Source organism: Chelonia mydas, chromosome 9 (assembly GCF_015237465.2).
Source record: "Chelonia mydas isolate rCheMyd1 chromosome 9, rCheMyd1.pri.v2, whole genome shotgun sequence".
Classification (NCBI taxonomy): domain Eukaryota; kingdom Metazoa; phylum Chordata; order Testudines; family Cheloniidae; genus Chelonia; species Chelonia mydas.
The window spans coordinates 35988955-36003746 of NC_057855.1; the positions used below are offsets into that span (position 1 = coordinate 35988955).

The window sequence follows — 14792 nt, forward strand, 5'->3', positions numbered from 1 at the left end:
CAAGGCAACACAGGAAACGTAGTTAAGAATAGTATTTTTCTGAAGTTTGCTTTTACGCATTTTAACAACATGCTTTTTACAACAAACAGAACTGCTAAAGGATAATTAGTAAAAAAGTTATCTTTTTCTAAAATTTGTGGTAACACTCTGCATTAATGTTTCAGTGGAGAGTGCCAGCAGGCTGGATCAAGATCTGGTATCTAGAATTAGTGAGTGATACTGAGGATGATTACAGATACTTCTGCAAGTGAACACAAGTTGTTAGGTGTGTACACCAATCAATCAGTCGCTGGAAGTCAGATCATATTCAACATATGAAGCATTAGGCCTTGCCTATATTACAAAGGGTTTGCTGGCGTAGCTATACTGCCAAACGCTCCTGGTGTAGACACTGTTTATAGCAGCAAGAGTTCTTTTGCTGACAAAGCTTAAAGCTGTTCCCCCAAATGAAATAAGGTCTACAACAAAATTACTTTTTTGCTGGTGTAACGGCATCTGAAGTAAAGCTTTTGTTGGCATAGCTATGTTAGTTATGGGGATGATTTTTGCACACTACTAACTGAGATAGCTGTGCCGACAAAACTTTTAAGTGTAGATCAGGCCTTTTAATTCTATAGTTAAAACTTCAAACAGTCTATGGGTGAAAAACACAAGCATTAAAAGACCAAGTCAACCCCTTGTTTCTCCAGAGAATGTAATTTAAATACTTAGCACTTTGGAAATAAAGTACTATATAAACATTAACTGATCCCCAAGACATCTTCAAATTAGTTAAGAAAGAATGATGCTTGTTTTACAGACTAGGCAGTGAGACAGAGGTTGTGATTTACGGACTCTGGAGTTCGAGGCTCAGATCCAGCACATTCTGCTAGACCATGCTGTAATCTAACAGGGAAAGAACCACAGTACCACATCCTCTAAGCCAGAGCCCAAGTATGCAGATAAAAGAAGGAAATAAACATTTCATTTTAACTATAAAGTAACATGAATTTTAGACATATTTATTAATGTAAATCTATGGGTCTAAACACAATAAGTAGATGGATATACAGATAAATTGGAACAGAAGTGACCAAAAGGATTCTGTTTTGAGATAAACTCTGAGATATATTCGGCAAGGCTAGTAACTAGACAGGAAAGCAAAAAGGATTGGTCTACATCTATTAAGTGTAACTCATAATAAACAATAAGACCAATATCTTGAGAAAATATAGAGATGTATTGAGTTGTGTGCCATCTGTATATAAGAACCAGTTAATGCAGCTTTTGATATAAAGGAATATAGAACTTAAATAAATCCTGTGAAACACTTAGTAGTAAGGCATAAGAAGTTGGATTAATACCCCAGTTTACCAAAAGTCAGGTGCTCAGAAAGGTGGTTAAGCAAGAAAGTGCTCTGCACCTTGGTTACCAAATTTAGACTGAGATGATTGCTTGTGCTGCAGCATGTCAAGAGTGCCAGTGGATCCAATAAAATAAAGATGGAGGATCATAGTTTGTTTGAATTAGCTAGAACAAAGTTTTAATTGGTCAGTACACTACTAAAAGTTAAACAACTTTGTGCTGTGGGACTCTGTTCAGTAGTGCTACACTCCACGAGTCTCCAAGTTATGGTGAGCTGAAATATTAAGACTGTATAGAAACCCTGCTCCCTTATTGGTTTTATATTATAAAATTTGAGTGAAATTTAGTGTTTGTAAAGGTGCAGTACTAACAGTCCTGGAGACTGAAGTCCTTTACCTACAGAACTTGTGTAGTCCCAGGAAGATCCAGTTTCCTGATACAGACTTGTCAGTATACCTTAATTGCGGTGTGAAGGAACCACCAGGGAAAAATATAGTGGTTCAGTCTTCATGCAGAGTAAGTATTCCTTTGTGTGCGCCAATCAGGATACCAGTGAGTGCCATTTATGATAGAGTTTGAGTGTGCACTTATCCTCTAACCCAGTGGTTCTCCCAACTTTCAAATTGTATGATGTTTCTTAAAGTAGGGATTCCCTTGTAGGATCTTTTTGTGGCAACTGGAGTATTTGGTTACGTGAAAAGCAGTAGATAAGAGGCAAGATGAATGAGGCTGGTTTAATATGATGGATGTGGCTTTATTTCCTCCTAACGCTTCATATGTATATATATTTCCCCCCCCTTCCTAGTTGTAGTATTTTAAGTTTAATATGGACACTTTCTGGTTGAGCCCACTATGTCAAACCTTCAAGGTCACTTGTGTGTGTGTGTGTGTGTGCGCGCACGCCTCTTATTTTGGTGTTATCAACAAAGTGTGGTATTGGTTTAATTTGCATGTGACAGTCATGAATTACTCTGCAGTTACAAGTCCTAGCCATGCAGGGATCTCTGCCTTAAGATTGATGAATACACTATTGAAACTTTCCAGATTGTTGGGAGGCAGTCTTTTGTTATCAATGGCACATGTTTTACTGTTGTGCTGGAAGCCATTGTGTGGATCATGTTGTATTAATTCATAATATTTGGTTGTAATCACTAACATAAATTTGGACATAATCACCTCCATTTAAAAATTGCTCCTATATGTTCCTACTCTCAGGATTAACACACCTGACGCATGAACTTGTAGTCTTCTCTAGTGTATGTTTACACAGCAGTCGGGAGGTACAATTACAACTTGTGCAGGCATACCCAAGCTAGCTTTGATTTATGTACCTGGGGTCCCAGGTGGGATTGTATCTGGATGGCTAGCTGAGCCTGTGCTGCTGCAGCTACAGTTATTTTTAGCAAGCTAGCTCAATCAAAGCTAGCGCAGGTATGCCCATACACGCTGTCTCAATAACAGTGTAGCTATATCCCGAGGGGAAAAAAAAGCAGTGTCTGCTGGGGCCATTCACTCCTCTTCCTTCTCCCAGGGCTTGATGGATAAAAACGGTAGTGGGCCCACTAGCCTTTCAGTGTTTTGACTTTTGAAAGTACAGTGAAGGGAGAGGCTAGGGGTCTGCCAGGGTCTGCATAGGGGAGGCTCTCCAGCTCCCTAACTGTTCTTCCCCCCGTCCTTCCAAAAACCCCAGTTCCATGCTGCTTCTGTCCACACCCAACAAACCTCCAGGTTCATTCCCAGGCTCCTTCCCTTTTCCTTAGCTCCTCCATTACCCCTGACTCCCCCAAGCCTTTGCACTACTTCAAAGGGGTCATGAAATACATTTCTTTATTGTAGTTTAAATGAATTACTCAACGTTCTATATTAATATGCCTACTAAAGAAGCTGTCAACCCAAAAAAATTCTTGAATCTTTTGTTTTTGTCTGGTTTTCTTAGACACACTTGCTGACAAGTATTTTGAAATAAATTGCCAAAGTAATTCAAACTGGTGTGATTATACTGTGTTATTTTGACAAATAAAATATGCAGAATTTTGCAGAATTAAAAAATATTGTGAGCAGAATTTATTTTTTTATTATAATTTTTTTTGGGGGGAGTGCAGAATTCCCCCAGGAGTAAATACAAATGATAACTAGGTACATGTTCAGTCTTCTTTTTCTTCTCCATCTGAACTTGGTAGGGCTGCCTCAGATTCCTATATATGAGTGAGGCTGGGCTTGGGCTGGGCTGGGCTATTTATTTAGTGTATATATATTATTATTACTGGGGGCATTCTGCACTAAAAAATGTGCACCAAAAATTAAAAATTCTGTGCACAATATTTTTAAATTCTGCACATTTTATTTGTCAAAATAACACTACATAATTATGCCCGTTTCAATTATTTTGGTCATTTATTTCAAAATACCTCATTGTAACAGTTCAGACCTGCACAAAAATTCCCCCAGGAATAGAGAGTTAAAGAAACCCCTATGACAACACAGTTCCTGTTCCTCTGCCTCCTTTAGCCCTCCCTCCCTCAAGACCAGCCAGGGTGCCAGACACCCCAACCCCTCCCCCCAGAGCCCAGCCGTAGGGCCCCCCTCAGCCAGTACACCCAAATCTCCCCCTGCCCCCCAGAGCCCAGCTGTGGGGCCCCCTTGCCCAGATACCTTCACCCCCAGAGCCCAGCCATGCCCCGCCCCCCAACCCAGACATCCATCTCCCTCCCCCTCCAGAGCCCAGGGATCCAGAGGGAGAAACAGTCTGATGCTCAGTCCCAGGTTTGCATGGATTTTCCTGTGTGCGGCTCTCTCCTTCCTTCAGGGCATTCTGGGAACTGAAGCTGCCAGGAACCCTTTTGCTGCTTCCTCCCCCCAGTAGTGTCTTCTGTGTGCGAGCTGGGCTCTGCTGGTTCCAGTAGCCCCTAGTGGTGGCTAGCAGCACTGCAGCCCATTTCTGTCAGGGAAAGGAAATTCTGCCTGCACAACATTAAGTTCTGCAAAATTCGGCATTGCGCAGTGGTACAGAATTCCCCCAGAAGTAATATATGAGACATTGTGTAGTGCCAAAGAAGTAAAGTTGACCATCTGTGTTTAAATCCACTTACTAACCTTGGTTAGAAGTAACCAATACTAGGTTACTTTGTGGAAACCTTCAGTGCAGTATTTGGCAGCTCTTAATACTCCAGAATAGTCGACTGTTCTCTTGAGGCTTCCATTTGATTAATTAGCTGCCTCTTTCAGCAGGCTTTTTTTTCCCTTACACCAAAGTGAGAACCTAATAGAGAAAAATGAATTACATAAAAAGAAATGTTATTAGAAGAAAATAGCTTTGCCTACAGCAGCAGAAATACTGAAACTTGAACTACATATTTGTCATTTTATTTCACTGAATTATAAACTTTTACAATGATAGACTTTAAGAAACTATTGAACAAAAACAATACATGTTTCTTATCTATTAACATGTTGTAAAAAGAATTGGTCTAATAAAACTTTCAAAAGTCATAGAGCTTTATTTAAAGCCTGTTTCTAAGTAGACTTACCATTTCAGATAGTCTTCTGTTATTAAAAGGCCAGTCTATACCTTTCATTTTAAAATTTCATTTTACCTCCTCTATCATTTTTTTTCCAGATAGCCCTATCTGGTAGGAAACCAGCGTGTTGGGCAGGGTGCTTTCTTTCCTATGGATTTGGAGGGCTTGCTGTAGATTGAAGGGCTCTGCCATGGGAAATGAGTATTATGATCCAACAGAAGGCTTAAGTGTTGGCTTAAAAATTTAGCACTCCCGTATCTTTGCAGTTTTACACTTCTTCTGTTTGTTTCATTTGAATGGACCCTTGATACAACGTATGCTATTGGTTTAAAATAGGACGGGGAGGAAGGTATGTCTGAGTTTTAATCACAGTTGTACGACGTGATCAAGTAACCAGTAGCATCTCCCAGTGATGTTGAGACTTAATTGCTTAGCTCTTTAAAGATACGTAAAGTACTGCGTAATGCTAGGTATTATTATTTGCTCTTATTTTATCCTCTAAAATGAGTCTGAACCAAAAGTAGTAAATATGACTGGCATCTATCATTACACTGTGATGCTCATTATGTCAAAACTTATTATACGCGTCCCCACATATAAGCACAGGTAAAGTCATAAACAATATCTAAATGTAGCCAAATTTTTGTACCTTGTTTATCTGCAGATACTGTCAGCGGAGATGCTTTTGTTTAGTAAAGAAAAGGAGAATGTTTTGTACATTCTAAATGAGGGACATCCCCTAGACCATGTCCTCAGGCTCACTCTACTTATTTACCCACTTGTTGGATAATTAGTAAACATTTCAGGATAGCCAGAGTACCCATTGTTGGCATTCTTATTGCTGATGCTTCAGTGAATGCATTGCACTTATTATTATCCATTTTATGTGTGTTAGTTTCCATCCATCAAACATGTATAATTCACCAGTACCTAACAATGTGGGTCCCAAGTTCAGCTGCTTCCACTTGGCGTTTCTGATGTTTATGAACTCTTGGTTTTGAAGTGTAGGTTCATTATTTGCAGAATTCAGATTCCCATGGTCTATCAGCAGAAATACGTTTGAACTGCTAGTGAATTAATATCAAGGCATAAACTTAACATATGATAAATTCCTTTGGTTTAAAATGTCTCTTTGAATGGTCAGATGGACAGGGCTACAAACTGAGAATCCTTACTATCTCAGAAAACCAGGTATGCACAATACCATGCCACCAGTCTGCTTTCAAGCCTCAGGTCTACCCACATTTTTCAAACCATATTAGCACCTTAAAAATATATATATATTTTTTTTTAAAAAGTGCGTTTTTATTCGAGTGTGCATTGGTGTGGATCCCATTATAGGTGCTCTTGGGCTCCATGAGTGCAAGATCAGTGCCAGGTGTTTGCCCTGTGCCTCAAAGGGCATAACAGCTGTGATTCTCCCTCATTTTCCCACTTAGTGCCCACAGCAGTGAAATGGAACCTGGTAAGTGTCCAACTTGTTAATTAATAGCTATTAAAATTAATGGAGAGCTAAATCTCTGAAAACTCTTCAAAAATCTTCAGAACTCCTCTAATCTACAGATATGCAACTGATATACATGCAACCTGGCTGAACTGAATGCCAATAAACGGTCCTTCTTTTATAGCCTCCTCCCCAGTACAGGGCTCCTCAGCATGGTGGATTTACCCACAAAGAACAGTTCATTCTTGCTTGGATGGTACTAAAAACATTTGAAAATCATATATACATAGCTTTGTTACAGAATGACTTACAAAAAGTCTACCTAGTTTACTGCACTGTTTAATTGTTTTGTAATGGGTTGAATCTATTAGAATCTTTCTACCAAGTAAGTTTAACACCTTCCTAGAGTTGTTTTAATGTGAGCTGAAAGCTAAATACATAGGGCCAAAAGTAGCTGGGTCCATCAGTCTCTTATATGTTAGTCACCTAAGTGAAGAAAATAAACAAGGATGCCAACTATATGGTGATGGTTTTTATCAAATGTACACATTTCCACTAAAAACTGGAGCGAAGATACCAATTTATTTCATAAAAGCCATTGAAATAGCACTGGCTGTTGGTAATCGTTTTACTACAAATTTGTTTTTTAAATGTGCCTATGGAGATTATAGATCATTTATTATATTGTAGATATTATAGATCATATTATTATACTGTAACTACTTGAGCTGCCCTTGGAGAATGACTATTGTTTATAAATACTTGTACTTAACTGCATAGGTCACATCTTTCTGAAACACTGTATCCAAAGCAATGACGATCAGGAAAAGGTGGAATTAACTAATGTGCAGGTTTGTTTTTTGCAAACTGCAGAAATAATTTGTATTACAAAAACCTAAAATAAAATATGAAAGTTTCAAACTTACACACAAGTTGAGAAAAGGAAGTTATATGTGCGTAATGTTGGTAAGCTAATATTGTACCTTTGTTTCCTCTTTTTTGTTTAATTTTACTTCTTTAATGTTAAAATACCATTTTCAGTTAGGTTAATAATGTGTATATACATATAGTTTTATGCATTTTTATACTAATAATCACACCAGGGCCAAGATGTTTGTTGTAGTGAGTCACATTTATGGTGTCAGTTGCCTGATATTGTTGTTCTGATATTGAAAACCTTCTTTTTCAAGGACTTTGCTAGTTTTGAGTTACAGCTTCTTTAAAGCAGAAGTGCATTACGTTATTGTTTTTTGTTTAGTTCTGTCTTCCTTGAATGTTTCCTGGCATCAATCTGAGTTTCATGTAGGTCCATTACATAATAGTGCATGGTTCTGTGACCTGTAATTGTGTTTTAAAGGCAGTATTAGCTCACTTGACATATTTCAGTTTCATAATTGAATTTGAGTTGTTTAGCTATACCATATGTTGTTACGTATGTAAACAAGCTCTACTTCTTTTGATTTACACTTAGTCTACGACAGCCAGTGCCAAATTGCATATAACCAAAGATTCTCTGTAAATCTGAATGGACAGGCAGATTTAAACAATTAAGGATAGCTTGTGACATGAAGCTACAGCCGAGCCCTAGATTGGGTGGTGTGGAATGTACTGCCTTAGTGGAGCTCTAGCAAGTAGAGCATAATGCCATCCAGGACTTTCTAGGAATGCATATTCTGTGCTACCTTTAAAGAACGTTCTGTGTGTATTACTTCCATGCTGACTGGGGCACAGAACAAGAGCCCGTGGCCCTCCACATTTCCTTGGCTTAGGTCCGCACTGATGGATAGGCCTGTGAGTTCTGCCCTCTGAATACAGGGGACTCCCATTGTGCATGGCTCATATGTGTGGGGGCAGGGAGAAGAGGCTCATTACTATTTATTTTTTATTATGGTAGCACGGAGGAAGCTCGGTCCAGGATGGGTGTGTGGCTACACTGCATTTAAAAACCCCTTGGCAGCAAGTCTCGAGGGCTTGTCTTCACTACAGACTAAATCAGTGCTGCTGCGATCAATGCAGCGGGCATCGATTTTAGCGGGTCTGTGGATGCGATAAGTTGACGGGAGAGTGTCTCCTGTCGACCGAGCGCAAAGTAGATGCCGCTGTAAGTTACGTCCACTTAAGTTAACTTAAATCGACTTGCATGGTTAGTATGGACACGGCCTCAGAGCCACGGTCTACAGACACAAGCTTGCATGGCTCATGCTACAGCACAAAAACAGCTATGTAGATGTTCGGGCTCAGGCTGGAGCTTGGGATCTGAAACCTGGTGAGGGAGGTGGGTTTTAGAGCCCGTTTTGCAGCCCAATCCCAAACATTTTTACAACTGTTTCTAGCGTCATAGCAGAGTCCAGGTCTGTAGAGCCAGGCTCTGATACTGGCTGCCTTGGGTTTTAAAATGCAGTGTAGACATGCTCATTGTGCTAGGCACAAAAAAGGTGACTGAAGACAGTTCCTGCCCCAGAGAACTCATCTTTACTTTCTTCCTTTGTATACCCATGGAGAGACTGGGAAAGTAGTTGATTTTAGAGTAGGTAACTTGTTTTAGGTTGCGTCCATAATCACTTCAGCAACATTCTAGCTTGTGAGTCATTGCCAACCCCTGGCTCCTGGGAGTTTCTGTTATCCTTTCAAGCACTTGCTGCTGCTGCTGCTGCTTTTCCTGGGATGTAAATGCTGCTCCCTGGTCTACAACTTTTGTGTACTAAACCTAGGCCACATGGGCTTTAGTCCCACAGTTGTCTCTAGTTTTTGAAAGCATCAAATAAAAGTAACTTGTCCCCAGTGGGAAGCATATCTGCAGCTTCAGGAGCAACAGTAGTGCTGTTCTAACTCTGTAGCATCACAGATTCACTGGAGCGTGAGGTGCTACTGTTGTAATAGCATCATTAATACTGATACCATGGATACTATACAGATCAGTCACTTTTCTGGTTTTAATCTCGTCAATTGATACCCTAGTATTTAAACTCTGTTCATAAATTTTCTTTGGAGCTAGTATGCCCTTTTTTCCTCAAAGTTGCCTAGAATATTAAGTTATTTTTAATTGCCTCAACTTTGTTGATTTTTTTTACAAAAGTACACTTTGTCTTGGTTTTATTCGAGAGTCACAAGACAAGGACTATAATTTTCTTCCGTGCAAGCCTATAAACAAGGCAGTGAAATAAATAACAATGTCTCAAGGTATCAGGAAAATCTGGTTAATGGTGATATCCTCTAGCGTCCATCTTCATTATGTGACATGTGGAGGGTGAATTTGTTAGGCCAGTTAGTAACAGTCATTGCTTTGAGGCCAAATTGTTAAATGATTCATATAAGTGCCACAGAGTGTATGTTTCTCACCTGTTCACGTTTTACTGTTTCATTTCTCTTTGTATAGTATCTGTTAGAGCAGTGGTTCCCAAACTTGTTCCGCCGCTAGTGCAGGGAAGGCCCCTGGCGGGCCATGCCGGTTTGTTTACCTGCCGCATCTGCAGGTTTGGCTGATCGAGGCTCCCAGTGGCTGCGGTTTGCTGCTCCAGGCCATTGGGAGCCGCTGGAAGTGGTGGCCAGTACGTCCCTTGGCCCGCACCGCTTCCAGCAGCTCCCATTGGCCTGGAGCAGCGAATTGCGGCCACTGGGAGCCGCAATCAGCCGAACTTTCGGACACGGCAGGTAAACAAACTGGTGCGGCTTAACGGAATATCAATTAAGTGTTTATATCTCCAATTCAAATACGGACCTTTTTCCTTTAGTGAATTTGTATGCACTCTGACATGCATAGCTATAAAAATCTCCATAATTTTTTATATTGTACAAGCTGGTAGGAATGAACTAGCACATTTTGAAACTAATGTGTATTAAAATTAATGAATATCCTGAGACCTTAAAAATGTTGGTGTAGGAATGTTTTCAGTAAGTAGCTGATTTGCTATTTGGAGTTATGGAGCATGCTCTTAAAAATAAAGGCAAACATTGTATCATCTCACAACAGTACTAGTACAAACCACAAGAACTTCCTCCTCTTGATGGTCTCTTAGTAATGTCACATGCATGGTTTCATTTAGCACTATACTATTAAATGCCAGATAACAATTGTAGCCCCTACCTGATTTATTCACCTCATCCTGTTTACTTTTGGAGAGATGAATAGAGATAAGAAAGACATACAAATGAATGGGGAAGGAAAGTTTATCAGGCACTCTCTTATTTACCATTTCTCCTAATACAAATGTTAGAACACTCAACAAAAAGTGGGATCGGTGATTTTCTTTTGGTCTGTGTGTATGAGAGTAGGAGCCACTATCCAGTAATGGGCAGGTGGGCTCTAGAGGAATGGTCTTTAGGCCATATGTAATAGGTGGAATACTGTTTTATGAGGATTTGTGGCCCATATTTGAAATGTATATTAAATAGTGTTGGATATATGAGTTTCTTGGCCAATGCTTCAGGTTGAGGCTAAGCAGAGAGATGGAGGTGGAATAAGTTTTTGAGATGATCTTAAAGAAAAATGTCGGTCTTTTAACAATTTTGTGCAGTGTTGTTGTAGCCATGTTGGGCTCAGGATATGAGAGAAACAAGGTAGGGGATGTGATATCTTTTATTAGACCATCTTCTGTTGGTGGAAGGGACAAGCTTTTGAGCTTCCAGAGCTCTTTTGTAGGTCGCTCACTAGCAGCCCTTGTCCTCAAAGGAAATCTTCACAACATCTTCAAAAGTTGATTTATTCGTGGGCATGCAACGGAGAACTTCTGAGAACTCGGCCAGAGTGAGAGGCAGCTCTAGCTGGTCCCGGTTGCCCACACTGACCGTCAGGAGTCCATCCCAGAGCACTCTGCAAGCGTTGGGATCAGTCGGATCTGGGAAGAAAAGGCTCGTGTAGAAGGCCCTGGCCCTCCCACACATCTCCTCTGGATCTCTGAGGGAGGGTGCCGTCCTCTTCCAGAAGGCAGGTGATGTGCTTCTTAGCCCCCTTCTTTTTCTCCAGGGCATAGAAGAAGAGGGAGCCACGGTCCATCTCCCGAAGGAAGTGGATGTGGAATCAAGCAAAAGCACTCCGGGCCTGATGGGAACTTAAATGCATAATTCTATTGGGGCACTAAAAATTGTGGTCTCAACAGAGATGCTGGTTTTATGACTCATTACAGCAATTTGTAACTACCAACCTTCCCTTGTCCTCTGTCTGTAGAGGTGTTAATTGCCCACTTCATCTTACCTGGTTTGTTGCAACATGTGTTAAGTTAACTCCTCATGCTTAACAAACTGTCTGACCTTATATTTAGATGTGATGCTCTGGTTATGTTTTCCAGATCTGAAGATGAACTCTGTGAAGCTCCAAAGCTTGTCTCTTCCACCACCAGCAGTTGGTCCAATAAAAGATATTACCTCACCCACCTTGTCTCTTCCTTAAAAAGCAATTTGAAAATTTCATTTCCAGCAGTGTCGTGAATCAATAGATATTTGTTATAGAATTAAAGTTTAAAATAGGGGTTTTTTTGATTGGGAACTAAGGTTCAGATTTGGAATGTGCGAATTTGTGCAGTACTAAGTTTTTTTTCACTTAGGGGAAACATAATTAAATTGGTTTGTTCCCTTTAAAAATAAAAAAGGTGGTGGGGGGAGCTACTTCAGATTATACATGGGCATTTCCACATAGTATGGCGATTTTCTCCTATGAACAGCTGAACAGCATAAAGGATACAGATTTGTCTTTGACATGTTTTTCTTCATATAATGTCGCCACTAACAATGTCAGCGTTGTGTTGATTAGTCTAGCCTTTTTTTAATCTGTGTAAATAAAGACTTCGAAAGCTAAATACTGAGTTTATAAAGGGTAGCAGTCTGGGTGTTGGAGTGTGAGGGGGGAAATGTAATTCAATTATTCAGCTGTTTCCATGCAGTTTAAACCGTGAACAATCTCTTGAACACATTTTGAATTACACAGGTGTGTGGGATATAAACTTATATTTACATTTATGTATTTTTTCCTTATAGGACCGTGTATATGTACAACAAAATAATGTGGAGAATGTCTACAATTTGGGACTAATAATTTTTCGAGATCAAGTTGTACGTTATGGCTGTATAAGAGATCACCTACGACAGACTCTGTTGGATATGATCGCAAGAGAGCGGAAAGGAGAAGTTGTAGATAGGTATGATGGCTCTGACTGATTACTGTTCTATTTAATCTTTAATCATAGAGTGGTAAGTAGTATTTACAACATAAAATATGTATAGCTTGCTTTGCAAACCACCAGTTAGTCTGTAATTCTGATCACAGGTATGTTGGAGAGTTGTTCTTTAAAAGTCTGGAGACAAAAAAAAAGATTTTTGAGCACTTGTCTCCTGTAAACGTTGAATGCATATGTCTGGATAACTTAAAGTGTACTGCTAAGAAAACTGTTAAATAAATATTTAGTTTAACTACAAAGGTTTCGTATTTACTCCCTGCTTTTATTTTTTGTTTTTGTTTCAAGTCTTTCCCATTACTTTGCTTTCCAGGTTGCTCTAAAGTTTGCGGTTGAGGCAATTCCTTGTGCATTCCTTCTCCTTGTTTTCTCTTTTGCTTGGACACTCCTTGTTTGACCTTTTTGGGGTGGGGGAAGGTTTATTTTTTCCTCTCCATTTTACTTTTCTAGAGTTTTAACGTGCCTTTTTCTGTTAATTTGTTCCTTTCTAAATACATTTCTTATTCTGTTTTACAATTTGATCAGGTGCTGATTGCCATGCCTCATGCTACACCTGAAGTAACTTGCAATTTGCAAGTTTTTTGTGCCTCTCCAATTTCAGAGCAGCTGTTGGGTGTGGAGGCATGTAAACCGCATGCTGCTTTAGTTGCAGTAGTGTCATTGGGATTGCCCAACAGGCATTTTATGAAGAGAATAATATTGTCTGTCAGCAGCTGTATATTGTCCCCTAGTGCCACACAGTGGGATTTTTCCCAGCCTGACTAATCCTTTGCACTCTTACATTATCTTTATTGACATGTACTTAACCATGTTTCGACTTGCTGACTATCTCTTTTGTCAGTAATAAAAAATACTGTATACTTTCACTAGACTAGACCAGTGCTACAACTTTAATTGTGGGATTGTTCTGGGTGAAATAAATTGCTCAGTTCACTCCACGTTGGTAGCTTTCAACTTAGCTTCATTTAAAGCAAAAATCCTGTTGGTTGTCCATTGTACTGTGGAATTTACTGTCAATATAAACTGAAATGGATTTCAAAACTGTTTACTGCTCTTGTCAGACTAGTTCCTTTGAAAGATGTTTTTTTTTTTTTATAATTTAATTAAATAGAAAATGTAAGACCGTTATATTTTAAAATTGCTTATAGTGGACTTGATTCCCCTCTCTCCCACCAAATTAGCGGTTTGGGACATTAATGAGAGAAACCATCTTAGCAGCGTTCTGTACCATTTTATTAACTTTTATTCTTCTTTTTGCTCTATCTTCAAAGCATGTCTGAATTTATAAATTGTTAACATCTTTTGGCAGAGGCGCAATAAGAAATGCTTGCCAGATGTTAATGATTCTAGGTCTTGAAGGAAGATCAGTCTATGAAGAAGACTTTGAGGCTCCATTTTTGGAGATGTCTGCAGAATTCTTTCAGGTACGGCAATGTTGCCACTTAAATTTGTATTTTAATTATATATGGAATAGAGCTAGTACATTATGGATATGATTTTATCTTGGTAAAGTTAAACAAAATTCACGCAACAGTTATGGGGGAAAATGTATAAAAATCAAGATATGGTCACAGCGAGGCTGAAGCCAGAACCCCGCCGCTTGGGGCTGACAGCTGAAGCCCCACTGCCCGGTACTGAAGCTGAAGCCGAAGAATTCACAGAGATCTGCTAAAGTTACGGCGTCCGTGACCAAATCATATCCTTATTTATAATTTCCTGAATAGTGTGACAATTGATAAGAATCAAAGCACAGCATTCGATAATTGTAACTTGATAAATAGGGAGGGTGTCTGTGTTTTTGTGTGTGACTATATAACAAAAATTTCCAATTAATCTTAAATTAGGGTCCTTTATAATGTCAGTAGAAAACGGAAATTATTTGGGAAACTGCCTTATGAGAGTGATTAAGCGTATTGCAGAATTTTTAATTTCACAGGCTCTAATTGCATAAAATAAAGGAAGAATAATGAAATCTTCGTAAATAGCCTTTTGAGGGTGGACCTGAATAATGGATTAAGAAAGTTTAACAAATTTCATAGCTAAAAATTGAGTTGGGGGAAAAATGCCACTTGTTAAAAATGGTTGCGATTCAGTCCTGCCCTCATATTCATGGGGATGAGTTCCTGTATCCTGCAAAATTACTTGAAATCAGCAAGCGTGTGCAGCATGATTTTTAAAAAATTACACAGCAGTATGTACCTTGTGTGTGATTAGTATTTAGGTGTCCAAAATAATCCAGAAAAATTCCCATACCTGAATTTCCCTAATCTGAGGGAACTAAAATGAGTTGCTAATCAAAAATGTTACTTCATTTGTGAA

At 39.3% G+C, this 14792-nt stretch overlaps 1 protein-coding gene across 1 annotated transcript in view; it reads left to right on the forward strand.

Moving 5' to 3' along the window:
* Positions 1 to 14792, forward strand: part of CUL3 (cullin 3) — a 100890-nt gene that overhangs the window by 38514 nt on the left and 47584 nt on the right. The window contains exons 4-5 of the mRNA XM_037909781.2: positions 12277 to 12437; positions 13783 to 13897. Of these exons, the coding sequence (XP_037765709.1) occupies positions 12277 to 12437; positions 13783 to 13897 (276 nt within the window). The remainder of the gene's footprint in view (positions 1 to 12276; positions 12438 to 13782; positions 13898 to 14792) is intronic.